The sequence below is a fragment of the Dromaius novaehollandiae genome, chromosome 15 (assembly GCF_036370855.1).
Source record: "Dromaius novaehollandiae isolate bDroNov1 chromosome 15, bDroNov1.hap1, whole genome shotgun sequence".
Taxonomy (NCBI): Eukaryota; Metazoa; Chordata; class Aves; order Casuariiformes; family Dromaiidae; genus Dromaius; species Dromaius novaehollandiae.
This window is the reverse complement of record NC_088112.1, coordinates 21,626,380-21,653,087: the sequence shown is the minus strand read 5'-3', so window position 1 is coordinate 21,653,087 and position 26,708 is coordinate 21,626,380. Positions and strand designations below refer to the sequence as shown.

General features: G+C 50.9%; 2 protein-coding genes across 8 annotated transcripts in view; one reads left to right on the top strand and one right to left on the bottom strand.

The window, feature by feature from the left end:
- The window catches only part of SEPTIN8 (septin 8), a 41,418-nt gene extending 19,998 nt beyond the window's left edge, over positions 1-21,420 (top strand). For 3 of the 7 annotated variants that reach the window (XM_026118162.2, XM_026118160.2, XM_064521169.1), the window contains 6 exons: positions 5,206-5,367; positions 7,204-7,300; positions 7,439-7,607; positions 7,861-7,993; positions 8,760-8,950; positions 19,981-21,420. In XM_026118162.2, coding sequence (XP_025973947.1) covers positions 5,206-5,367; positions 7,204-7,300; positions 7,439-7,607; positions 7,861-7,993; positions 8,760-8,950; positions 19,981-20,146 — 918 coding nt within the window. In that variant the 3' untranslated portion in view covers positions 20,147-21,420. Of the gene's footprint in view, positions 1-5,205; positions 5,368-7,203; positions 7,301-7,438; positions 7,608-7,860; positions 7,994-8,759; positions 8,955-11,385; positions 14,334-15,632; positions 18,144-19,980 lie in introns of those variants that run through there. The other 4 variants (XM_026118161.2, XM_026118163.2, XM_026118164.2 and 1 more) reach the window with 4 other exon arrangements.
- Positions 21,421-21,697: 277 nt separating this feature from the next.
- On the bottom strand, positions 21,698-25,355 carry CCNI2 (cyclin I family member 2). Its single transcript, XM_064521249.1, has 5 exons — positions 25,224-25,355; positions 24,890-25,039; positions 23,364-23,498; positions 22,532-22,610; positions 21,698-21,723 (listed from the first exon to the last, which is right to left on the bottom strand). The coding sequence occupies exons 2-5, from the start codon at positions 25,001-25,003 to the stop codon at positions 21,698-21,700; spliced, it is 354 nt and encodes a 117-aa protein (XP_064377319.1). The 5' UTR covers positions 25,004-25,039; positions 25,224-25,355.
- Between the last annotated feature and the right edge of the window lie 1,353 nt (positions 25,356-26,708).

Genomic DNA, 26,708 nt, shown 5'->3' with positions numbered 1-26,708 from the left:
TGTAAGAACATCTTGCATTTCATGGTGTGTTGGCCTAGCGCAAGCATGTACCTATAAATGAAAAAGCAAGTGGAAACCACTGGTCTCGTGTGTGTGTGTGTGTGTGTGTGTGTGTGTGTGTGTGTGTGTGTGTGTGTGTTAGGGGGATTATGTTGCTTTTCTCCACTGGTGTCATCCCAGGACTTCAAGGTACTTTCCAGGCGTTTCTTAAAGATCTTTTCAAGGCTGTGCTGTGCCCCTTGACCCAACACGTTTGTGCAGGACGTGCAGCGAACATGTGCAGCGTGAAGTGGGGCTGGCGCAAAGCCCTGCCAGCTCTGTATCTCCAGCTCTGCATCGGGTTAGGGCCGTGCAAGGGGTGGCCGTGTCCTGCATCGGGTTAGGGCCGTGCAAGGGGTGGCCGTGTCCCTGCGGAGGGGTGAGGTGCACTGACCCACGTTGCAGTCATGTGAGCGCACCTGAACCTGGCTTTCTTTTGGGAAATTTTACCCTTCTAATGGCCCCTGTTTTACTGTTGAAGAACATGAATGCAGAGAGGGGAGAGGTGTAAAAAAGGCAGTGCTTTGCTTTATGCTGTGCTGGCTTGTGTTCTGAGCCTAGTTTAACAGGGGGTTTGTAGGCACCTGGTCCAGCTATTCCGCTGCTTTGCCGTGCCGGTGGCATGGTACCAGGTGTCGGGCAGACTTTTGAATCTATGTAATGAGTTCAATAACAAATCTTGCTCTAAGCGTGAATTTTTACAAAATCCCTCTGGGGTAAAGCTGTTTTTTTAACCAGAGCCTCCCCTCGTGCTGTAATGCAGTGTTTGTTTGGCTGAGCTCATGACCAGCTGCTGTCTAGAGTACTTCATTGCATCCAGAGAGCCAGAAACATCTTCCGAACTGGGTCCTAGGTGAATAAAGGGTGGCTGGCCGTTAAACGGGAAATATGTATGACCTAACAGGGATCGGTTTTCCGTAGGGTGTAACTTGGGAAAAAGAGGGGATAAGGTAAGATAAATTGCCTCTGTACCAGATTTGATAACTTAAAGCCCAGCCCTGCCCTGGAAAGTGACTGCGTAACTGTGCTGTCCCGGGCGTCCTGGCACTGGCTGCGTGTTGTCCCTGGGTGGTTTCCCATCGGCGTGTGCTGTTTCCACGCTGCCGCTAATTGCTCGCCCTCCGTGAACTGGAACGTCCTAGGTGGGTCCCTGGCCAGAGGGGATTCTTCAGGCCGGTTCACGCCTCTCCCGCTTCGTTTCCAAGGTGCAATTTGCAGTGGTACTTCTGCATCAGTTGGCTCCGCTGGGACTAGCATTTGGGAACGCTTTGGAGATGGGGAGGGAGGGAAATCTGGTTGTATTTCCCAGGATGAAAATGCATATTGTCTTATTTACCAGCTGACTTTTTTGAGCACATTCAATCAAGTCTCTTTTTTTTTGAGATGAGAAACCACTCTGTGGTCAGAATGAATTGAGGAGAGTTGCACTTTATATATGCAACGACATATGTGTGTGTAAGTTCACTTTCTTGCACCACAACTTGAAGCACAGACATCCTCTGGTCATAATTCCAGCTCCAGCAAAGGCTTCCAGCACTGAAGGACTGACTTTTTATAGGGACACTGCATACCTCTCAGATTCAGTGGGATGACAACCCAGTGGTTAGCTTCATCACTTTATTACCAAATCTTTAAATTGAGAATGATGCTCTCCTGCCGTGAGATGTAACAATATTGCTCTGGGATTTTTGCCTGCAACCCTGGGTGAACTTTACTGGTGTAGAAGTAAGAGTGGAGAATAAACCCCTCCCAGTTCTAGCGTTATTTCCTTTGCACTGGCTTTTAAAACACGTTCAGAAAGGAGAGGAGATGGTGACTTCCATTCTGTAGTTAATTGCGTGCCAGTTTGTTGGGCACTAACGCAATGTGCCGCAGATTGTGGCCTTTGTGTGTGGAAGTGGATGAGTGGGAGCTGCTTCAGGAGGGGATGATGCAGACAAGCAGCTCAGGTCAAGTCAGGAGCGTTTCATATCTCATTTGTTTCTTGTTTCCAAACTTTCCAGGCTTTTTATTATAAAGGCATGAGCTAATTCTAGACTTGGATGGATTTCAGGTACCAGTGCTCAAAATCAGAGAACAGAAAAGAACATGATATTTGAAAAGAACGAGATATTTATAGGGTGCTCTGGGTATCACCTGTTCATGATGGCATTCCAGCTTGTGGATTTCCAAGGCATATATGAAACCAAAAGAAAAATAATAAGAATTTAAAAAATTAAGGACTTTACAAAGGGAGAAGAGAGAAGGAGAAGGATACAGCTGTATCTCCCACCTTTCACCCAGATGTCCTGAAAGACTCAGCAGTCCTGGAAAGCTGGGAGCAAGCTGCAAGAAGGTGGTATGGTCAGCATAGCTGGATTCCTGATAGGTTTCTGATATATTTCTCTCCTCCTTTTTAGAGCAGCTGCACATACTTTTGCCAAGTGTCAGGAAAAGACAGAAGAATCCAGGATGAATTCAGCTGAAAAATCAGAGCCTACTGCGATTTTCGGCTGTTAGCTAACTGTTGGCGTTTGTGTTGGTTTTAGCCACTGATTAGTGGTAGTGCAACAACTTGCAAAGGCCTTTTGGGTCTTAAACTCTGTGACAGCCGATTCTGAGTGTTTTGCAGGCTCTGGGGTCACAGCTGCTTCCCCCCGTGTTTTCCTAGGCCCTGGCATTGCTCAGAGAAGGTGCAAACCGAGGTGGGCTCAAGTCCCTTCTAACCGGGTTCCTTGCTGTGGGAGAAATAAGGACTTTATCCTCCCAGTGCTCGTGTCGCAAGGCCGTATTGCTTCGCTTTACGCAGGAGGCTCTTTGGGCCCATACCCGCCAAACTGTTTAGGGGTGTCTCTCCCAGGAAGAGTCTGAAACCACTGGCATAGCTGTCATCTCCCGGGCATCCAGAAATTGCACCTGAGGGAGGACTTGAACTGCCTGCGGCCAGCGCTGGGCTCGCCCGCCGTGCATGCCATGGGGCTGGGGCGAGCGGGGGGTCGTGGGCTGAACCCGGGCTGCCTGGGAGCAACCGCTGCTTGCAAAAGTCGTGTGGGCAGGAAATACTGTTGGGGGGCAACAGGCAAATCAAGATGCTTTTCTTCTGGAAAGAGTAAATGCGCTTCTGTTTAGTGAGTGCTAAGCCAGAGGGAGGGAAAAGCAAGAGGTATGGAAAAACACTGAGCTACAAAGAACGTGAGCTGGGAAAGCAAGCTCGTTTATTTTAATGGGCACCCATTGGAGACCACGTGGCTGTTACGGATTTCAGCTCTGTAGGACAAAAAGCGTTTCTGCGGGGAAATGTTAGATGACAAATCAGACTTTCCCCTCGTTTGCCAGAGCTCTCGAGTTTTCCTGCTATGGAGCTGGACGCTGTTCAGACAGCTGAGCGTTGTTGTTGTTTGTTTAAGCAGTGGTTTCCAGCTTTGCACTTGACTTTTCTGGGCGTCGCAGCGTTGTTCAGTAGCGCTTCCCATGGCAGGTGCTGCTCTCCGGTAGCCGGGATGCTGCGCTCCCGTTCTGGCCCGCCGGAGTCGGAGGCAGGCGGAGGGCTCGGCGTTCCTGCCTTCACCACCCTGGCTGGCCCTGGACTTTGTGTGGTCCAGCTGCTCCAGGATGGTCTGTTAAACCCCTCCTTATATCTCAGGCCACTTGTGCTCTGCTCCCCCTCCAAACTCTATCTCCCAAGAAGAAAGCAAGTCATGTCCTCTCCCCTCCTCTCTCCAAATCAGTGTGCACCTTCCTACTGCCTCCTCTTGTGTGCAGCTCTGGGGAGAGAAGAGGGCTTTCCTGCCCTGCCCAAGTGCTCCCCAGTCCTTGGATGCGGTCCCTGGTGAGCAGCATCCCTCCTCACGGATGCAGGCTGTGGGCTCGGACGCGGTCCTCAGTGGGCAGCATCCCTCCTCACGGATGCGGGCTGTGGGCTCGGACGCGGTCCTCAGTGGGCAGCATCCCTCCTCACGGATGCAGGCTGTGGGCTCGGACGCGGTCCTCAGTGGGCAGCATCCCTCCTCATGGATGCGGGCTGTGGGCTCAGACGCGGTCCTCAGTGGGCAGCATTTCTCCTCACGGATGTGGGCTGTGGGCTCGGACGCGGTCCTCAGTGAGCAGCATCCCTCCTCACGGATGCAGGCTGTGGGCTGGGACGCGGTCCTCAGTGGGCAGCATCCCTCCTCACGGATGCAGGCTGTGGGCTCGGACGCGGTCCTCAGTGGGCAGCATCCCTCCTCATGGATGCGGGCTGTGGGCTCAGACGCGGTCCTCAGTGGGCAGCATTTCTCCTCACGGATGTGGGCTGTGGGCTCGGACGCGGTCCTCAGTGGGCAGCATCCCTCCTCATGGATGCGGGCTGTGGGCTCAGACGCGGTCCTCAGTGGGCAGCATTTCTCCTCACGGATGTGGGCTGTGGGCTCAGACGCGGTCCTCAGTGGGCAGCATCCCTCCTCACGGATGCAGGCTGTGGGCTGGGACGCGGTCCTCAGTGGGCAGCATTTCTCCTCACGGATGGAGGCTGTGGGCTCAGATGCGGTCCTCAGTGGGCAGCATCCCTCCTCACGGATGGAGGCTGTGGGCTCAGATGCGGTCCTCAGTGGGCAGCATCCCTCCTCACGGATGCGGGCTGTGGCCCTCGTTTGCTCTGGATCCTGGGACCTGCGTGAAACCTGGTCTGATGAAACCACGCGGTGTTTTGTGAAAAGCTCTGCAGCTGCTGGAGAAGTGTCTGAGACACCCCCGCTCTTTCTTGTTAAGCATGGGAAGGTTTCGCATCATCTTGCTGCAGCGTTTCATCCTTGCGCTTGTCTTCTCAAGCGGCCTTTCAGCACAGCCTGCGGATCCGGATAGGTGACAGCTCGAGAGGTGACAGCTATAGTGTCTCCGCCTCAGTGTGTAACAAAATACATAGGCGGGGGCAGAGGCTTTGATCTGTTCATCGTATGTGTTTATTGCAGGGTGTTTGCCTTCAGTTTATCTGGAAGTCTCGCAGTCAAACTGTAATCCTGGCCAACTCTTCCCTCTAGTGTTCAGCTGGGCCGGTGCCGCGGCTCGCGTGCAAAGCGCAGCACCGTCGCGGAGCTGGGAAACGCCGAGCAGCCGCCCCGGGGTAGCACCCAGCCTGCGCCAGGCTCCCCGCGGAGCTGCCTTCCCGGCTGTGTTGCTCACCCGGTTGTTTTTCCTTTCCTCCTGCTGCAGGTGAACATCATCCCGATTATCGCCAAGGCGGACACCATCTCCAAGAGCGAGTTGCACAAGTTCAAGATAAAGATAATGAGCGAGCTGGTCAGTAACGGCGTGCAGATCTACCAGTTCCCCACAGATGACGAAGCGGTCGCCGAGATCAACTCCGTGATGAATGTGAGTAGCGCTGCCAGTTGCGTTGCCTCCAGAAGTCGTGACAGATTAACTGCTGCACAAAAATGCATTTGAAACGCAGGTTTCCTTGGGATTGTCTAGACGCTAAATCTGTTTGAAAGTTGAGCTGTGGGTCTGGCAGATGCCTAAGGCTGTTGCATACAGAATTAATTAAAATGTGACTCTTACTTAATCTCTTGGATCTCTGGAGACACTCAGCTCAGCTCTAGTATTTATTTTATTTAATTTTTAAAAAATACTTTCTTCTAAAATTCACTCTCTCTACTTTTAGGCTACTTTTCATTTGAGGCAGGAGAAACTTTGACTGAGAAATGTATAGTTAAGCTTTACTTTAGCCTTCTGATTTAAGGAGGCTAAACAGAGAGAACGTAATGTCAATAAAGAAAAATTGTTGTACTCTGTTATTTTGCCTCTTTAAAACTTGAAGACCAAATTCAGAGCTGGTTTAAGCATCTGAAAAACTCTTTTCAATTTTTAGAATTTGTCCCTGTCTCTCAAATAGGAGTTTAGCTGCTGGAATAGAAACAGCTGAAATGATTTCTGGTTAACTTTTTAAAATGGATTTTTCATTAGAATGAACATTTTCCTGCAAAGCTCTTTCTGGCTAAATGCTTTGCGTTTTCTCTTTCAACCCCTTTGGGTGTTTTTTCTTGTTTTGTTTTTGGCCGTTGAAAGTTAACAGAACAACTGTTTTGAGGTCAGTCAGGTGTATACTTTCACTCTGATAGTTCTCATTAGCCGAATTCACGGGCTGCTGGAAAACTTTGAGGTTACAAGTTGTGTGTATTAGGGAGGAAAAAGAAAACCACGTTTGCTTATTTTCTCCCTCGAGATATTTTTGGCCGCTCCTCCACCAGTTCTGCGCTTCTGAGTTCGTTTCCTCCTAAACGCTAAGGATTTCGTCTGCCTCGTCCCGCTGAACTCGGCGGGAGACGGAGGGAAACCTGTCTCGATCCGACGCAGCGAAGCGGCGCTTTGCGGGGTGGGAGCCTGGGACGGGGCTGTGTTGCGGCCGCGGCAGCTCCTGGTCCGTGGTTTTCCGCCGCCACCGCAGAGGAAAGTGGCGATGACGTGAAGGAGGAATGGGGAAAAAAGCACGTGTTCCTAATTGAAGTTTGCCTTGCAGCGAGATAGCAGGGCTTGGGGAAGGGGCAGCTTTCTAGATGCAGAAATACTCAGACGTTTGTGCCTGCGCTGGAAGACTGGGAGGGAGCAGTGCGTTGCATTCGTGAACCTCGCAGACGCGCTCGAAGAGCCGTGCGCCTGCTCCGCTGGCTGCTTTCCTGCGCTAAACAAAGCTGAGGACGTTGCCTGGAGGACGATGCCCTATTTCCTAACTGCGCCTGATGCTCTGTCGTCTCACAGAGCAACGAGCACACGTCGTATCCTGCAAATGTCCCATCCGATGCCCACGCACACATCGCCGTGCCAAGGCCTGTTTACGGATGCCTTTGCTCGTGCTCTCCGCGCGGCAGCAAGCGCCCGCTCTTGATGCGTGCAGGGACTATGGTTGCAGGGACAACCTGACCTGCAGATAGAGGAGGATCAGCAAGGAACAGGGCTTTCCTACAGTATTTCCCTGTCCCGTTCAGTCGCAAAGCCAGCCAGCAAGCTGCACTGCGATCCCGTGCTGCTCCCTGCCGCAACATCCCAGCTCTCAGCAGAGCGCCTGCGTGCCGAGCATCGGCGATTCGGGGCCTCGGAGGAAGGATTGCTCCGGAGTGGATTCCGTGCCTGGGCGCGGGGGAGCTGGTGGTCAGGCCGATGCCTGGGAGAGCTCAGCCCCCACCCTGAGCCCCCGTGTCGGTTGTGTTTCAGGCTCACCTGCCCTTTGCCGTGGTTGGCAGCACGGAGGAGGTGAAAGTTGGGAACAAGCTGGTGCGAGCGCGGCAGTACCCGTGGGGCGTGGTGCAAGGTAAGGAAGGCTCCGCGAGCCTTTGCCTCGCGTTCAGGCCCTTGGGAGGGGAACCTGGGGTTGTTCTGTGCGTGCATTTGTGCTTCTCCCCTCCCTCTGCTGCGCGCCGTTGGCTGACTTTTCGCTTTGTTCAATCAGTTGAGAATGAGAGTCACTGCGACTTTGTGAAACTGAGAGAAATGCTGATTCGAGTCAACATGGAGGATCTTCGGGAGCAGACTCACACCCGCCACTACGAGCTGTACCGGAGGTGCAAGCTGGAGGAGATGGGCTTCAAGGACACGGATCCGGACAGCCAGCCGTTCAGGTGAGCGGCCTGCGCGTTTAGCAGCAGTTTATAGCAACAGTTGGGTGTCGACACCCGAAGAAAGTGGCAGGTTTGTAGGCCGTACCCCCAGTGCTGGGCTGCCATGTACTAGCCCTGGTTTTGAACTTTGCGTCTGGCTTTGGTGGTGTTGCCTCCTCCGGTTTGTCTTTAAGCAACACGGACAGGCACGCGTTTCCGCATCCCTGGTCACTGGTGTCCAAAGAGTCTGGATTTCATTTGCTTTCTTACCCAGCCTCCAAGAAACGTACGAGACCAAAAGAAAGGAATTCTTGGGCGAGCTCCAGCGGAAAGAGGAAGAAATGAGACAAATGTTTGTTAACAAAGTCAAGGAGACGGAGGCAGAGCTGAAGGAGAAGGAGAGAGAGGTGGGTGTGCCAAAAACCTGTGAGAAGAGCCCAAAATACAGAGTCAGCCGTAGGATCTGGGTCTGGGCAGCGTATGAATCCTCTAAAGCACATGCAGCTGTTGAGCAGGCGAAAGCACAAATGCACACCTTTGCCCGCTCGCAGGAGGGGACACGGGGTGGTGTTTTCAAAAGAGCCTTGCTGATTTGGGTGTCTCCGAAACAATCATCTTCCCCTCTGTGCAGCGTGTGCAAGGCTAGGCTGCGGTGTGATCGCGAAAGGCAGTGCAGGATGTCTCGGTGAGCAGTTGTGTCCAATCAGCTTAACCCTTGAAGACTTAATGGACAGCGGAGTAAATGGGGCAGCTGGGCTGGATTTCTCCAGCTCCGTGGTGTGAAGGCATGGGCAGCTGTCACGACTGGAAATAGGCTGACCCTCCTCAAACCAGCGAGGACTGGGAGAGCCCACGGTGTCCCCAGCCCCGTGGCAGGGCTGAGAACTGAGCTGAGTCCTCTGTACCCTGCCCAGGGCTCTCACTTTCTCCTGCCCTGATACACGGTGACGGGCAGAGCTGAATTTGTCTCTTCGCCGCTTTGGTGAAGTGGCCACAGCTGTTGCACGTTGCAGAGGCCCTGGCCGTCTGGTGCCCCGTCAGCTAGGCTGGGGGGGTGTAACGCGGTGGGGACGCGCGTGGGACCTGGGATTACCCCCCCGGGGCAGCAGGGCTGAGGGAGCGCAGCCTGGCAGGGGGGTGGCTGCGATAATCAGGGAGCCTCTCTCCTGCCAGCTGCATGAGAAATTTGAGCACTTAAAGAGGATACACCAGGAGGAGAAGAGGAAGGTGGAGGAGAAGAGGAGGGAGCTGGAAGACGAGATGAATGCCTTCAACAGGCGGAAAGTAGCGGTGGAAACCTTGCAGTCCCAATCCTTGCAGGCTACCTCACAGCAGCCGCTGAAGAAGGACAAAGACAAGAAAAAGTAAGTGATCTAACTCAGATCATTCTCCTTTGCCACTGGGTGTATTTTCAGCTGCTTTTCTCAATTGCTTGGACAGCAATCAGAAATGTGGATTTTAGAGTCCTGTTTGTGCCACTCTTCTGACTCCCTGCCTAAAGGAAGGGAGAGATGGGCCCTGCTGTGCCCAGGCACTGCCCTGGAGAAGCTGTGGTGGCTGCAAATGGGCTTCTCAATTCTGGGCCGTTCTCCAGAGCCTCAGAGTTTGGTGATATTCATTTTTGCCTCTGCGATAGCCGGCTCGAGGGTCTGCGGGAATGGTTTGCTCCTGCAGGCAGACGGGAAGGTGGCTAGAAATAACCTGCATCTCCTCCTCGGCAGAGAGAAGTGGGGGACTGTCTTGACACAGTTTTAGTGTCTTCCAGGTGTGGTCCCCCGCTGTGCACCGCCTTGCTGTGACCTGTAGCTTTGGGGCCCTCTTTGTAGAGTGCTATCACTTTATTTTTTAGAGGCAGAGCTATGAAGAAGGAAACAGAGCAGCTTAGGATGAAGATGCAGTGGAGATTCATTAGGGCTCCGTGTGAAATAGGGCTCTGAGATACAGTTCTGCTTATTCTGAATTGCTGCGAAAGCGGTTTTCCCGTAGAGGAGGAATTCTTAGCTTGCTGCAAGTAGCATCTAAACTGACATTGCTGAAGCCAGTAGGACTGTGGAGCCAGGGTGTGTAAGTAATGCTCTTTCAGCTGCCTGGTTGTGCAATGATAGAGCAGGAATGGGGAAAACAGGTTAAAAAAAGGGAGGATAATTCTGCTTCTCTTCAAGTCAGTCTTCAAAAAACACTCGTTTGAGAACAAATTGGGAAGTGAACCATCACGCAGACTGGTAACTGTTATTCCAGCAGGTTTTTTTTTTTTGTTCCTTGCACAAAGAAACTTAAATGTTCAGATTACCATCTATCAAATCCAGAGCAGCTCGCGGCAATGCTGTCTGATCATTTTAATGATGAAAAGAAAAAGAGCATCAAGAGCAGCAACACCCTGGGTTTGCTCTTGACAGCACAGCGTTCGGCATCACGCTGCTGATGAGATCTTGTGCTCTGTCATTTCTCTGAAGCGAAGCGTAGTAGCGGGGCAGCTTGTCCTGCGTGCTGACATGCCGTAATTTGTTTCTTCCCGCGGGAGATAACAGTATGTATTTTACATATTTGCTTGGAATGTAAATGTGTTGGTGTTAGAAACGGTTCCAAAACAGCTTTTTCTGCACATCTGTCGACATGCACTGAATCCAGAATGGCTTGTAAAATATTGTGCTGAAAACAGGGGTGAAACAGCAGTGAAACCTCCGGTGCTGGGGCGGGAGGGCGAGGAGGCTCTTCGGGTCCCCAGCGCTGTCAAGGAGGGACAAGAGCCCTGAGGCTGCTGTTACTAGGAATAAAATAATCGATTAAGGCAAGAAGGTGGTTTGGGGCTGGGTTTCCGTGCGACCCTGGCTGCTTGCTGTGGAGACCGCTGTGAGGAAATAAAAACGCGGCCAGTTACAGAAGGGGCGTCCGGGGGTTTCTGCTCCAGCAGGATAACTGAGTTCCCAACCAGAAGTTCTCGGATGGGCTCCTCTTCCTCGCCGTGCCAGTGGCTCATCTTCCCAGACCCTTTTCCTCGGGGAGATATCAAGCAGTGCCGGGAGTCTGGGGGAGCCTGGCTGCCCGGGAGGATGAGGAGGGAGCGGGGTCCCGGCCCGGCCCACCCGTGGTGCTCCCAGGAGCTGGTTTTACGCCGAGCTCGCAGATGGCGTTGGGGCTAGCAGGATGCGCGAGCTGGGCGGCGAGCTGGGCCCCCATCTGCCATCGTGCAGAGGGGCTTGCACCCCCCGCGGGGGGGTAACCACGGGTAAAAACGCGGCCAGTTACAGAAGGGGCGTCCGGGGGTTTCTGCTCCAGCAGGATAACTGAGTTCCCAACCAGAAGTTCTCGGATGGGCTCCTCTTCCTCGCCGTGCCAGTGGCTTGTCTTCCCAGACCCTTTTCCTCGGGGAGAGATCAAGCAGTGCCGGGAGTCTGGGGGAGCCCGGCCCGGGAGGATGAGGAGGGAGCGGGGTCCCGGCCCGGCCCACCCGTGGTGCTCCCAGGAGCTGGGTTTTACGCCGAGCTCGCGGATGGCGTTGGGGCTAGCAGGATGCGCGAGCTGGGCGGCGAGCTGGGCCCCCATCTGCCTTCGTGCAGAGGGGCTTGCACCCCCCGCGGGGGGGTAACCACGGGGAGCAGGGGGAAAGACGGAGGCATTTGATGGGGAGGTAATTCTTCATGTTTTTATTTTAAAAAAGGTAGTTGAACCTCTTATCGTCTCATCTTTCTGTGCGTGGCCTTTTTCTTCTTTTTTTTGTAACATATTTCACTACGTTTTGCTTTTGTTTAATTTTCATAACTTTAATTCATGCTTTTTTGTTTTGTTCTGTTTCTTTCAGTTAATCACACACAGACTTTCAGGCCCCGAGCGGACTTGGTACTTTCGGGTGTTAAGTTGCGTGCGTTCCCACCTTGCCATCCTTCTGTCCTAGCAGTGTGTGAGTGGACCAAAGTGAAAGAGAAAATGAGCATCTCCCGCGGTGGCAGTGTAACGACTTGCTGTTAACTTATCAGTAGGTTTTAAGGAAGTAAACTTACTATATAACTCTTTTCTTTTTGTTTAAACAAAGCCAACTAATCCCCAAAGCGAGGAGGAGTTTTGTTCTAAACCTAGTGATTAAGCAGCCACGTATAAAGTGACCGTAACTGCCTGAACTCCTCTCACCCACCAGCTAAATCCTTGCTTTCTAGGCTATTTTTTACTGGCTAAGGTGAGTGCTGAGAGCTGGCTTGGCCTTTCCCCTCTGTCCCCTCGTACACCTTCCCCAGCTCTGGGGAGGTGTCTGAGGAAGGCAGAAACGTTTATTTTTCCAACAAAATTCTTGATTTGAATAAACTTGGAACGGGTGAAAACCCCAGTGCTCTGAACTTCTGCCCTGGGAATCATAGTCTGAGTAACCGCCATTCCAGTAATTATCTATTTTAATCCTGAATTTCTCTCAACACTTTCTATGTCATGTAAAATATATATAGAGAGAGTGGTTAATAAAATTCATGTGACAATGTTTTGATTTTTCTTTACAGCTAAAGTAGAACATTTAATTAGGAAGATTTTTCATAAGAGTGTGCTGTTGTATAATGTGGAATTGCAGGATCTGTGTAACTTCACTTGTCATTTACCAGTGTGCTTTACTGTTGCGGAAGAACTATTTAATCGGTCGTCTTTACTTTTAGATTGTTGAAAACAAACAAAAAAGGCATCCGTAAACATGTGCCTGGCAAGGAGAATCCCCCGATATTGAGACTATGCATGATATTTATGCTGATATTGATGCTGATGCCCTATATTCCTCCGAAAAGGTGTTTTCTTTAGCACTTCTGTCACGCCGAGCCGTGCTTTCCTGGGCAGCTGCGCTCACAGGAATTATTGGGATCAATATTACTTTTTTCCATTCCAACCATTCTGCAGTGAGGCAGGACAGTAACTGGACAGAGACTCACTAGCTGTGTTGCTAAGGAAAAACAAGACCCAATTCCATCAGATAATGGGCTAAAAGAAAGCAAATATATTCGTGCCCATGTAGTGTGTTTAGAGTTTATAAAAAACACTGGCTGGCTAAGTGTTAGTTGTGTGAGCGTGTGCATTTTATTTACTTATTAATGTTATAGGACTTCTCTTTTTTTTCCATATTTGTCTTTAAGCTAATATGTTAGCAAATTCCGTGTTTGACTGTTAAACAGAGGTGCACAGCTTTGCATCTGAGCCTTGGCAGGTCTGTTTGGAGGCAGCATTTTGCTGGATTGTAAAATGAGGTTCTATAACTTGCATATCCCATTAAAGCAGCTCTTTTTTTTTTTTTTTTTTAAATATATACTCAGGTGTTGAACTGTTTTCATATAGACATTGGCCTTTTATGTGAATATATTGAAAATCATGTCAGTGTTGCTCGATGCTTGTATGAAAGAACCTCATGAAAATTTCACAGGTACATTTTAGAACAGACCATTTTTTAAAAGAGTAAAGAATTATGCGCACTTAAGAGTCTGCTGAAAGCTGAACATTTAATTTTTAAGGCTGTGCCTCTAATCTAGATATATTATAAAGAGTAATTGTCAGTTGTTATGGGGGTTAATGTGTTTTTCTAAGAGAAGCATACAAGGAACACGAGGTCTTGTTGCATACAAGAAGACGATGCAAATTCCCCAGGGACTAAAGCCCACTTGCGTGGCAGATGAGGAGCGTGATTTTGGTTCTTACTCATGAGAAACTCTGGTGCACTAATTGCATGGGTAAGCAACACTACTCGGTTCCTCGCTTTCCCTCTCAGTGTTGCAGAAGGCTGGAATAAAATCCCGAGCGCTGATACCGCGCGTGCCAGCGGCTGCCTCGCGGTCGGGTTTCCAGCCGATAGTTTTCTCCTGATCTCGTGCTGCTGCCAGCAACATCTATGCAAATGGTTTCTCTCTGACCTGGCTCCTCAGAGATTTTTTTTTGTTTCCCCACTAGAATAGCTGGTAGTTAAGAATAATGATAGCAATGAAAGAGTAAAAACTCCAAAATCCATGGGCATTGTGGAGAAATTTCCAGCTATTTCTGATGAAGACATTCAGAATGTATGTAACTATTTTAATGATGACTATTATATATACATTGACTTTGTCGTGACGGACATCCTTTCTCCATGTAGTTTTTTGTTGACCTTAACTTCATCATGGCCACTCCACTCTTTAGAGCAGGTAACATAATCACTTCCCCAACAGGACTGAGGTGTTTTTGTTGTTTTTTAATTTCTCTAGTACTTGATTTTTTTCCCTTTTGGGCTGAGATGAGATTAAATATGTGGTATATAGGGTAGTTCTCTATCTTATTGTTATTTAACAAGTTACGAACCCATTGCGATGCTAATCTCACTGCAGTCTGAAGACTTACGTCCTGTAGGCTAGAAGAAGTGAGAGAAACCCTTTAGAAATAGCTGAAGCTGTTCAGTTGCACATCTTCCAGCTGTTGTATACGTGTATCTGTACAAGGTTGGTATTAATGGGAAAAACTGTCTTTTTTTTTTTTTTAATCATGTAAAGATTTACCACCCTGTGTGTTGTCTGCTTTCATATTTACCATGTGTTTGGAAGGGCTGGGAGTTGTGTAGGAGGCACGGTGCCGGGCGCAGCCGGGCCCGCGAGGTGGAGAAGGGCTGGGAGCCGCCGCGGAGGAGCCCGCGCGCTTCCCCGTCTGCCGCGTCTGCCATCCACAGCGTGCTGGGGTGTTTTTTTGTTGCTGTTTGACTTTCAGTTCTTTCCACTCACTTTGTACTTTTTTTTCTTTTATTAAATCTCACATTTATTTTGAGTTTTGTGGTGTCATTTATTTAGCGGTGGATTTCCCCTGCTATCTAGTGGATCTCTATTGAAATGGTGATGTGTGATGGTTGAAAGCCTGCCTGGACCTGGGCAGTACCTGCACGACTGCTGGGAGCCTTCCGAAATAAAAGTAGGGACCTTTGCCATCGCGCCAGACCCCTGGGGACAGCACCTCACCTCCTCTCTCGCGCGGTTCGGGGCGGTTGGCTGGTGAAGTTCTGCCTGGTTTTGGTGCATGTCCTCTGGGGCATTGCTGCCTATGAAGTTACATTCGGCTTATCTAGGACCTCTGATTTTTGTTTGCCACTGGACTATGAGATCAGTCTGCCCCTAAAGAGGACAAAGCGGAAGGGGGAGCTTGGCTGATGCACAGCCCCTGCTGAAGCTGCTTCTGCAGCCCCAGTTTCAAGGACGACAAGAAGCTGGTGGTACTGGCCGCCTCTGAAATCTTGTTAGAAATGAGAGGGCTGTGCTGTTGCTGCAGGAGTTGGCTTGTATGAGAGAGATCTTCGCTTTTTACATGTAATATGCAGCTTGTTTCGGGGGTGGGGGCAGTTCTGCTTGCTTGGTGTGCAGCCCGTTCCCATCGCTTGGGCTTTTTCATTTTTGAAGGATAAGCCTGAATAGGGAGTAGCAGTTGATGGCAAGTGGTCTCTGAAATGTCTTGCAACTCTTTCCCTCCAAATACTTTTAAAGCCAAATGTTTTAGGAGACCAGGGAAGAGGGAGCGCGTCCAGGTACGGGAGGCCTCCTCGGGAGAGCGGAGGGAGGCAGAGGGGCACTTGGTCACCTACCTCGTCAAGTGTTTCTCTGCAGGAGTGATGTTAAGATTATTCATTCATTAATACATGTAGAAAGCTACTAGAAATGCTTGCAAAGGCATGAGAAAGGCAAAATATTATTATTAAAAACATTCCTACAGTGAGGTGGATGCTCTGCTTGTCCTACAGCCTGGGGGGCCGCTGGTCCCGAGCAGCACGGTCGTGGTGGAAGCGGGGCCCACCCCGCGTCCCCGTAGTGGCTGGCTGCCCGGGTGCTCTCCTCCAGCTCTCCTTCCTCATTAAAGTTTTAAATCAACCCTCTGGTTACCAGTTCCAAACACGAGCTTGGCTGCCGTAAAAACTTCCCCAAGTTGGGATGGTTTGAAGTCAAACGTGTCTCCTGGGTACCCCACCCCACACGTTATCAGGCGGCGTGCGCTGGAGTTGTACTTTGACCTTTCTTGCTGTCTGCACTTAATGTAAATAACTGAAAGTTAAGTATTGATTCTCTTCTGTTCTTTCTGTAGCTTTTTTAGTCTTCCCAGTGCCTGCTCCATAACATCAGGAAGATATGTTAATTAGAAGATTTATTAAGGCCAAAACATCTCATGCAGAAGAAGTTAATTGGTGCTTTCACCTTAATGCTTGCAATATATTGCACAGAAGAGATTATGTAGCAAGGACTCTGGGGAAGAGTTGGCTTGATCAGGTTTCTTGATAAAGTTGAAATCTAAGCTACTAGCCAAAAGATAAGTTGCTAATTAAGGCTGATGCATGGCTTGCACTTAACGGAGACACTAATCTCCGGGTGGGAACCCACACCACGTACCTAACACCGTGGCCAGACCTCCGAGTGGGAGAGGAGCAACGTGGGGGTAGCGTGAGGCCGGTTCTCAGCTCGCTGCTGAAGCTGTTGCCGTAACGGGATTGTCGTTTGCTCCTCTCCTCGCCGAGGTTTGGGACTAACTAGAAAACCTCTTAACGGCCTTAACCAACCGTCCCGGCCCTTCCTAGCAATAACTCGTTAATAGCTTTTTTCAGTAGACTTACGGCTTCTGTAACCAAAATCCCCCAACCCTTCATCCGTGTAGTTTTTGCAGGGATAACGCGTGGCTGAAGCCCCTTCCCAAGCTCCCTGTCCCCGCTGGGCCCTTGGTGCGGGTGGCAATAATGAATGAATGCAATTTGTTAACGAGGGGAAGCAGCGCGAAGCTGGCGGCTCGGTGTTCCTGGCTGTGAGTCTGTGTCTGCAACAGCCTCACGTCTCTGCAGGCAAGTGCCTGTTAAAAAAAAAAAAAAAGAGGGGAAAAAAAAGCAAAAAAAAAAAGAAAAAAGAATAATGCAGTCATCTCTGTGCCCCTCCCTGACTTCACCCAGGACTACAGTGAAGCCATATAGTTTTAGTTTTGTTTTTAAAACTTGTAAACTAATCGCAGGAATGACCTGCTTGTACCAAAGTTGGGTTTAATAAACACAAAACTGACTTGTTAAACAAACCTATGTCAAAAACACATTTTGTACATTAAATGTATTTGCTGTCCAAGTTCCAGTTTCCCCCCCATGAACCCCGTTACCCTGTATATTTGGGGATGCAATGCACCCCGGGCTGGCAGCTGCCGGCAGCGTTGCCCCCCTCCCCGGCGCGTGGGAGACCTGGCCTCGGCAGCCCCCCCGTGCCGGGGGGAGGCAGGAGCCGGCCGCTGCCCCCGGGGGCTTCCTCGGGGCCGGGCACCAAACCTCGCGCTGCCCTCGGTGTAAATGAGGCTGTGGAAACGTGTCCGAGCGTGGCAGGTAGGTGGCCCAAAAACAACCGATCGGGAGCCCGGAGCAGGGTTGGGGGCCAACCAGTGTCTCGGTGGTGGTGCGTGGGGAGGCAGGAGTGATGGGGAGGCAGGAGCGATGGGGAGGCAGGAGGCAGAAGGCCAGGCAACCCGCCACTGGTGGGCTGAGCCGTGCCGTGAAACGCCCTTTGCTTTTTCTCCATGACTATTTTGTACCTGCGTGTGCTCTCTCTGAAGGCAAACCAGTCCAGAGCTGCAAGCCAGGGTGGCCGGGTTAGACTCGCAGCTGGGCAGGTGCGTTGGGCGCGAGAGCTTTGCCCGAATTTCTCGGGAGACCCGATGGAGCTCCGTTCGGGGCTGGGGCCGCGCGTGGGATCAGACTCGCGTGCCTTGACGAGGGGGTCGCTGGAAGCTGCCGCGGGTTGATGCATCGCTCGAGCTAACCGTCCCCTTCTGCCACCTGAACCGTAAGTACTGCTCCAGCTGAATTAAACCAGCAAAGGCGTCCGCAGGCCCCCACGCGCGGGGTGTGGAGGTCTCCCTGAAGGCTGACCCGGGGCGGGCGGCGCGGTGTGATGTGCTTTAACCGCCCGTGGTCCGTGCTTCGTGGACGGGAACCGTGGGGCTGGGGGGACTCGGGGTGGTTTGGGCGTAGCTGGCTCAGTGCTCGTGTCACATCTGTGCTTTGGTCGGCATCGCTGCGCAGTGACAGAGCCGGTCAGGTGCCCGCTTCAGCGCCGTGCGGCACCGGGGTCGAGCAGCCGTCCGGCTTTCGGCAGAGGTAGCATCCAGCCTCCGCGCCGCCCGCGCTCGTAGGATTTTGTGGTTTAGAAAGCAAAGCATGGCTTGCTCCCTGCAGACACACAAAACTCACATTTTCCAGGGCCAGTTCTGGCAAGAGCCAGCGGTGACGCTCCGGGAAGCCGTCCCTGCTGCCCGGGATGTCCGTCCTGCGCAGCCCAGAGTCTGGGAGTTTTGCTCCTACGAGGTGAGACGGGGAGCCGGGAGAAGGCAGGCCGGCAGCTCTCCTCCCGCGCCGACGCGTGGTATTGCTACTCGAGCAGTAGTGTTTGGATGATACCTTCAGACTGTTATAACAAAACAGCTTAAAAATCCTGGCCCTGTTGTAAAACAAAAAAACCTGTTTTTAAATTAACCTTTATTAAAAAAAAAAAGTGTAAGGCCGGTTTTAAAAGTGCAGTAGAGACTTCGACAGACTACAAAGGTCAGTTTAACTGTTTTGCTCTGGAGATTAGCTGTTAACAAAAGCTAATTTTGGGGGCGGGGGGGGGTTAGTTAAAGGCATTTTGCGTGGTCCAGTCTGGGAAGACAAAACAAAACAAAACAACTGAATGCCACAAGCTGGTCTGCAAGGGCCGCACACAGCGGCTTTTCCCCCAGCACGTGGGAATTTGTTGGGGGTCTTGAGCAGGTTTACCGGGGAGGAGCACAGCCCTCGGCCACCAGGCTCCCAGGTAAGGCCCCGGGAAAAACCGGGAGTTTTGGCTCTTGGTCTTTTCACTATTAAATCTAAACCTTGGTCCCACCTGGGACTTCTTTGTCTAGAACCAGCAGTGGAGGCTCCTCCTTCCCCAATGGGGTAAGTCTCCCCCAAGTCATCTCCCATGGGTAAGTCGGATTAGCATTGATAGAACAACGAATCAGCTGGATGAAACATGAATCTGCCACGTTTCATCACAACTATTTAAAAAAACAAAACACAAAACACACTACAAGGCATTTGGTTCTCTCTGGTGCAGCATGTAGCCCTTTGCTGAACTGATCCCTGAGTTGTAGGATTGCGAGTCCCTCCTCTCCCCTCTGTACTGAAATGATGTTAAAAACTGGGGGTAGCAAACACTGTTTAGGAGGGATGTGAAAGATAACACCGTTCTGTCATTATCCTCTGAAAAAAAAAGCAGTACTTCTGCTCCGTTGTGTCGGCTCCTCCGTTCGCTGGGACGTCCCGGTTCTGCAGTTCTTCCGAGGCAGAAGGTTTCGGCTAGTCCCGCTCCGGCGGCTGTAGGGGAGGACACGGGGAGCTGCCTTCTCCGGGCCTCAGCTGAGGGCACGAGCTGGCCCCGCTCGCCCTCCCGCTCTCTGCTCCCCTATCCTCACTGTACAGGTGCCTGAATCCATCGTAGTATTCATCTGCCTCCATGGCGTCATCGGGAATTGGGGCTGCAGCAGACGTGAAAGCTGTAGAAACCAGCTGGCTTAGAGGGCCCTTCCTCAGCCTCACTCGATGGGAACCCTTCCATTCGGAAGAGCAGTGGTAGGGCAGCCTTGCCTTGGGGTGGGCCTGGATGGCTTGACTGACGGGATAGAAAATATAAATAGCGTTGGATGGCTGCAAGCGCATCAGCTCTTGATCCACAAGCTCCTTGCAGTGGATGAATTTGGTGCTGTTAACCTGTAAGGAAAGTACAGATTCTTTGTGAGTTTGGGAAAAATTACTCTGTTCTGGCCAGTGCTGTACTGCAGGGAGGAGAGGGGCAAGACCAGATGCAAGACCAGAAGATGAATCTGTGGTAAGCGGGCAACCCACGTCTTCTGCCTTCTAGGTGTACAATCTGTTGAAAAGCATGTGTTTTATGAAACTGGAGAAGAGTTTAGAGAAACAGAGCTGACCTTCAACGTGTATACCACTAGAAGCCAAACTGATTATAATTTAAAGCGACATAACTGCACTGAGAAGTCCTTGCAGTCCTCAGTGGGAAGCTGAGGACAAAACGGGTGGGCAGATTTTTAGGTGCTCGCAGACACTCCCACTGTGGGAGAATCTCCTCCCCGTTCAGGAGACGGGGAGCCATCTGCGGCCAAGCTCTTGGAAACCTCCCTTCCCTGCCCAAAGGAAGGCCCTTTCCCCAGTCCCAGCCCCTAAGTGCGGTTTTGTTCCCAGCTGCAGTTTTATTTCCTCTTCTATTCGCACTAGCAAGGCCCGCAGCAAAGGCAGAACGTGGACACGCTCCTCAGGAGTCTGCTGAAGCGCAGTGTTGGTTGTAAACCCAGGTGCCCTTTATTAATTTATTGATGTCCTGGCCTCGTATTTGTGACCAAAGGCCATTTTGACTCCTACCTGTGCTTTTTTTAGCAGACCAGTAATAACAGGAAACCAGTCAGGAGTCAGCCTCTCCAGCTCTAAGGTGATGATCACCAAAGCCAACGTGGAGCCCTTAAACTGCAACAGCTGGTGGCACGCCATACAGTGCTGTAGCTGCTTGGTCAAGAGCGCGACGTGGCGGGAAGGATTCATCTGAGGCAGCCCGTGTAGTAGATGGGGCCAGCTGGACATCACCATGGCATGGAACTGGAGAGAAGATTAAAGATATATATATAAATATATTTTAAAAAAGCAGAGGTCAGTGAACTTTGTATGTTTTCATATGTTATCAACCAGAAGTACAGACTAATTTTGACTCATATCAGGAAGCCTAGAGGGTTTGCCACCTTTTTTGTGTTTTGTGTTTGTACCTGCCAACCATCGAACTGTTTTTGAGCTTATATTGAATGTAAAAGGTCTGTGTTTCCTAACAATTTCTGAAGTTTCTATGTTATCCAGATTGCTACCTAGGAGATTCGATTCAGGCCAGCAGATACAAATGGATTAAACCCAATAATTATGATTGTACTCTGAATTTACTGAGGAAACAAGCACCTAAGGAGAGGCAGTTCTCACAATCAGCAGCCTGAGACGGCTTAATATTTGCACATTACCATAAAAAGGGATCCAGGATGTGTTCATATCACATGATTTTTGCCTTACTAGCACACTATCGTTTCTCGAAGACGCAGTTTGTTTCTATCAGATATTTAGCAATTGCAATGTGAACTAAGTGCCAGAATGGGATGGTCTAATTGCCTAAAACAAGGGTGAATTATTAGTGGGATGAAAAGGAAAATGGTTTAAGAAGACCTGTGTGTGAAATGTAGCAAAACTCTGACAGCTTTCTATGTACAGTATTAATAGAATGGAAAGAGTTAGAAATATTTTTGCAGTGTGTATTAAAAAAAAAATGGCATATAGCATTATGAGAATCTTTTTAACATCCATTTTAGTTGTCCTTTAAAAATGGAAGTAAATTTTTTTGAAAAAAAGAGGAAGGTTTTAAATATTAGTACATTTAAAGAAATTCACTGTAGCATTCTTCACAAGACTTGCGGATAGCTAAAAACAGGCAGCTTGCAGAGCATCTTGGGAAGAATGTGTGTGTGTGTACGTGTGCGCATCTATGTTTTCTAGTCTTATTTGATAAATGAGCTGTTTCTTTAAACAAAAATAATTTAAACTTTGCAAAAACTTAGTGCTTACGATGTTTAAGAAATCCATTGGTGTTGCTGTGTAAAGATCCCAGTGAAGCTTATCTAGTATAATTCTTTCCATTCTCAAGATCTCAGCTGGAGAGCGTTTACAACCACTCTGCACCGCGAGCATCTTCACCGATGGTATTACCTGTATTAAAAAAAAAAAAAAAAAAAAAAAAAAAAAAGAAAAGAAAACCTTTAAAAAATAAAGAAGACAACTTCCTACGGAGTGCTGTGTGCGTTTCCATGTATTGCAAAGGGATCTAACAAGTCTGTACACATCCCAAAATCCTAAGCAAAGGCTGGGCAGGCTCATGGCGGGGCACCCGGCTGCGAACCCAGGCCACTGGGCAGAGGACGGCTGGCAGCTGCCGGGGCCCCGCGAGCCTCCGTGATGCAGGTTCACTGCGTACAGCCTCGGTGCTTTTGCTCGTCTGCCGAGCTGGGAGGAGGCTTCCTGTTGGCCTGTTTTACAGAGCTGTTCGTGCTTGCCTTGTTTCCTGTGGTCATTGACTAGACTTCTCCTTTCTAGCTGAGGGGAAAAGAAGAATAACCTCAAGACAGCACATCTTAGAAAAGGCTATGGAGAGCATTTCACTGTAGCAGAAATTCAAGGAGAAATGCATGTCTGACTCCAACTCCTAGGTTGCCAGCTGTAACTCACAGCTCTTTTTTTTCCAAAATGGAATGAAGGAAAGGGGAGAAATGCAACCTGAAATGCTTTGCAAGGACTCTTTGGCTCATAGAAGTCTGTCAGTGCACTTCTGACACACAGTTTTAGCTGTAAGCACTGGAAAATTATCCTGTGCAGTCTCACACTTACATGTGTAGTTGCTGATTTTACACGCTCACCTTGAGGTGCAGACCTGAGTCATTTCCTCAACGCGTTCGGTAATAAGTCTTGACTCCAAGCAACCTCATCTATTTTAAGCTTCCTCTGAAAAAACCTCTGCTGTCTTGCCTACCTTACCCTCCCAGGACCTATTGCAACAGAATTAGCAATGCTCACAAGCCCAGAACTGTACATGCACATTTTGACTGCACCTGGACCAAGCTTCACTGCAAGCTCTGGATTCTGAAGGGAGAGAAGACATGTAGGGGCAGAGGAGGGAAACAGATCCACTGCAGAACTACATACAAGTCCTTTATCCATGCAAGTCCCGGCTTTTCCAAACAATGATGAAACAGAACTGAAAATGTTGCTGTTTTCCCCCTCAGGAATTACTTAGGGTAACCAAGTTCACATCTTTTCATTATGCCCAACTTGTTAAAAGACTTGGAACTATAAATAACTTGAAAACAACTAGAGACGAGCTTAGTGCATTTAAAATTAAACATACAGACCTCATCTTCTTCATTGGTTTTTGCTGCAAGGACGAGGCAGGAAATTGCTATGCACTCAAGATACTTTAATTGGGCCTGAAGGGAGAAGAAGAAAACACTGAGCAGAGAAGATAACAGTCTTGGGGGAAATAACTGCCATTCTACTACAGATACACAAGTTTCAAACTTTCATTTAGGTTGCAGTTGCTTCTGAATTAGTTTAGCTGCAGTAAGAGTCATTTGAAGCTGGAAACAACAAGGAAATCCAAAGTGAAACAAAATAAATCCTCTTCTTGCTGCAAGTTTTATTAAGGTTCCCTGTGATTTTGGCTATGCAATGCCGAATATCTACAATGCAGTATTATTCCTCTCCTCAGCTAAGTAAGATATTAACTAATATGCTTTTGCCAAATGCCAGTATAGACCTTAACAGAACTGAGCAGCAAGATTTAATTCTATTCATAACTTTGCTGTCACTTCAGTGGCAGAAAAAGAGGGGCCCACGGTTTGGGTAAAAATAGTGGTTTCAAAACTAAAATATTAAAAGTGCTGGTGAAAATGTTTTCTGTTTAGCAGAGACAACCAGGTGATAATGAGTTCTTTGCATTTATCACAGCATTTGGACCACAATTCATACAAACACCTCTACTAAGGACTGTAAATCAGTGGAGCCTCAGCACACACTCGAGTTTGCATGCTTAAAAGCCTTCCCCGGCGAAGACCCTGACTGCTCCCTAAATCTGCTGCCAAGCAGCAGTATCTGCTTGGGGTGTAAATTGATTTCATCTCCCTTATATGTCCAGTCATTAAGCCAGCCAGGAAGAAAAAAAGCTGATAGACATTCCCTACCTTTACTGATGCCAGTACCCGGTTAAGGATGCTGATAGCTAAGGCAAATGTTTCAGGGTAAAATTGGAACTGCGAGTTTATTTCTGCAATCCAGAGAACCACTTTCTCGTAACACAGCAGAGAGATATCTGTACCCTGAGGGGAAGAAACAAAGTTAAAAAAAAAAATACAGTTAGTCCTTTGATGATTTTGTTAACATATCTCTAAAGGAAGCCTGCAATCATTCTAAGTGCTCTAATTAACATTTAAGATGTCTGGAGGCTTGAAATGAAGAAAGTTGTTGGCTGTGTCTACACAGCGAAGGAAAGACCAAGTTTCTGAGCGGTTTTAAGCACTTGTCCATGTTGCCCAGTCAATCAGGCTCTCGCTGTGCTGGGGAGCACCTCGGTACTGGATTTTACTGGAGGGCTGACCTGAGGGCACCCAGCCTTCCCCTTGCACCGTGGGTCCGAACCAGCAAACTGAGCTTATTCCCCAGGTGCTGAGTGTGCTCATGACTTCCCCCTCCAGGAAAGATCGAAGCCTCTGCCGCAGCACGTGTTGCATTCAAACAGCCTCGACGGGGAGAGAAACCGTGGTCAGGAGTGTATTTTGGTTTGTTCTTCTAAGTTTGTTTTTTATTTGTTTGTTTTTTGCAGCCCTTGAATTTGCTCAGCCTTGGAGCCACAGAGAAGCTCGGTTTACGGCCCCTGCCCCAGGGCATAATGCAAAATATATTCGAGTTTTTTCTTACTTGTATTTTATTTGAGGATGCATTTAGGAAAGAGGAAAGACTTTAATCTTGCAGCCGTTGCAATGCCACAGGTGGTCCGTGGTGTGCATTAACGTAAGGGTAGCCGAAAGGGCCGAGCAGCTGCACAGAACAGGCAACATTTACCGCTAATTTGCTCAACATTAAGCTTTCACATTATCCATTTTGCTATTTTGCTTCATTTGGTAATAAAAATACCTTGCAAAAACAGCATTTCTACGCTACTGCGAAAAAGGGACAAGGCTTCCAGGGCCGTTTTGTGCGTTATTCCAGGGATCTTGAAGCACCTCCCAAAAGCAGCCGAGCCTCAGCGTTTCCACTGCACGCGGCAGGACCTCAAGTGCCGTCGCTTCCTACGATAACTGACTCACTTTAACAGCCGGGAGCGGGCTGGTTTCGGTCAGCCCGCGCTGAATTCTCTCTTCTCCCCCTTGAATGCATGAAACTCAGAGGAGGAGAGAACTACAAAGTAGTAGAGCATGATTAACTATAATGTGACATTTTTATTTATGGCTAAAATCCTTGTCCGCTCCTACCTGCCTGCTCCAGAGTTCCCAGAACTGGCTGAGTCAAAACAAAATGTGAAGCATCCCTAAATCATGGTTTAAACGGAGCATAAGAGGCAAAAGGAGTCAAGTACAGAGCCTCCCCCCTCCATCCCTTAAGCTCAGTCCACCTAAGATGATTTCTGCGTTTGGTGGGGGACCAGATGCAGGACTAGCGCTGCGTCCCGCACGGCCCCTTCGGCGCTTCCAAAGGAGACAGGGGAAAATACCTTCAGGATGAGATCCTGGAAAACTGGCACTTTCCAAATCCTAGCCTCGCTGGCCAAGGCGTTTTCCAGGAAGAGGGCGAGTCTCAGGCTCTGCGAAGGTCCCGGGCACTTCATAGCCCCCCTCTGAGCCAGCTTCCCGGGCGGGGGCGGCTGTCAAAACCAAGGGAAACCCTCTGGTCTCTCCCCGCCGCCGCGGAGCAGCGCCTGGCACAGCCCGGGCTGCCTCCCCCGGCCCCCGCCGCGGCCCCGGACGGGGCGAGCGGCCCCCCGGCCCCGGGGGGGGGGGCAGCGCCGCCGCCCCCTCCGCCTTCCCCCCGCGACGGCCCGTCCTTACCCGCCCGGGGGGGCCGCGCCGGGGGTGGGCGCTGCGGCCGGCCGCGCATGGGGGCTCGGTTCGGTTCGGCTCGGCCCGGTGCTGCGGGAGCGGCGGCTGCGCGCGGCGGAACCCGCCCGGCCCCGGCCTCGTCCGTCCCGTCCCGTCCCGTCCCACCCCGGTTCCGCCCCGTCCGGCCCCCCCCGGCCCGCCCCGTCCGGCCCCGGCCCGCGTGACTGCTCTCCTCGGCTCCCCCCTTCGCTGCAAGTTTTCTGCACGCAGCGTTTTCTGCAGTTTATGTTAAATCTTATTCCCAGAGCTCGGCCCGCCCGCCCGCAGCTCCCCGCTCGCCCGCCGGGCCTCCGGGTTATGCATTTTTGGGGCTAAATGACTCCCTTAGCGCAGGCACCTCTGCGGGCAGTGAAGCACTGAGTAATCCTGTAGCAACACACGAACAGCGGAGCGGCTGTGTCCGACTGAACACCTTGTCCTGGAGCCTTCTGGCTCACTGCCGACACTCCAGCCGGGCACTCCGGCCATCGCCAGCGCGCTCCCAGCCCCGCAGTGCAGGACGGTGTGCTTCTCCTGCGGCACTGGAAGCCCTTCCCCGAGCCCCAGATCACTCCTGTCCGCACTCTTACTTCCACCTACAGCCCCCGGCAAAAGCACACGGCAGTTAAAGTGTTGCAGCCCTCCGTTTATTTCTGTGCTTGTTGCTCGTTGCAGATTATTGCTGCTTTGCTCCGGGATGCCAGGCCTCTGCGCCTGGACCAGGGGCAGCGCGGGGAGGGGAGGGACGTGAGCGAAGCCCTGCGCCCTGTCACGAGAAGCGTTTGGGGGTGCAGAAATAGCTAAGGGGCAGTAAGAAACAGAATAGAGAAAGGAGAAAAAGAGATAAATTCACTATGTGGTGACCTCTCTACACAGCCCTGTCAGCTCCCCCAGAGCCCTGTCAGCAATCCCCAGAGCCCTGTCAGCCCCCCGCCCCGAGCCCTGTCAGCCCCCCAGAGCCCTGCCAGCCCCCCCAGAGCCCTGCCAGCAACCCCCAGGGCCCTGTCAGCTCCCCCAGAGCCCTGTCAGCAACCCCTGAGCCCTGTCAGTCTTCCCCGAGCCCTGTCAGCAATCCCCAGAGGCCTGTCAGCCCCCCTGAGCCCTGTCAGCAATCCCCAGAGGCCTGTCAGCCCCCCTGAGCCCTGTCAGTCTTCCCCGAGCCCTGTCAGCTCCCCCAGAGCCCTGTCAGCCCCCCCAGAGCCCTGTCAGCTCCCCCAGAGCCCTGTCAGCCCCCCCAGAGCCCTGTCAAACCCCCAGAGCCCTGTCAGCCCCCCTCAGCCCTGCCACCTCCCCCTGGAGCCCTGTCAGGCCCCCCGGAGCCCCGTCACCACCCCCGGGGCCTGTCAGAGCCCCCCCCGGAGCAGCAGCCGCGAGCCACAATTAGCGCCAGGCGCTAATCACCCCGCGGCCCCCCCGCGGTGCCCATGGCGACGCGCCCCGCCCCGCCGCGGCGGC

Bases quoted from the DNA above. Each gene is read 5' to 3' on its own strand.
- CCNI2 (XM_064521249.1), bottom strand. From the start codon at position 25,003: ATGAAGTGCCCGGGACCTTCGCAGAGCCTGAGACTCGCCCTCTTCCTG. The intron at 22,611-23,363 runs GTAGGGAATGTC...TTCTCCCTTCAG, and splicing joins GGGTACTGGCATCAGTAAAG to GCCCAATTAAAGTATCTTGA. The intron at 21,724-22,531 runs GTATGTTTAATT...TTTTCCCCTCAG, and splicing joins CAATGAAGAAGATGAGGTCT to CTAGAAAGGAGAAGTCTAGT.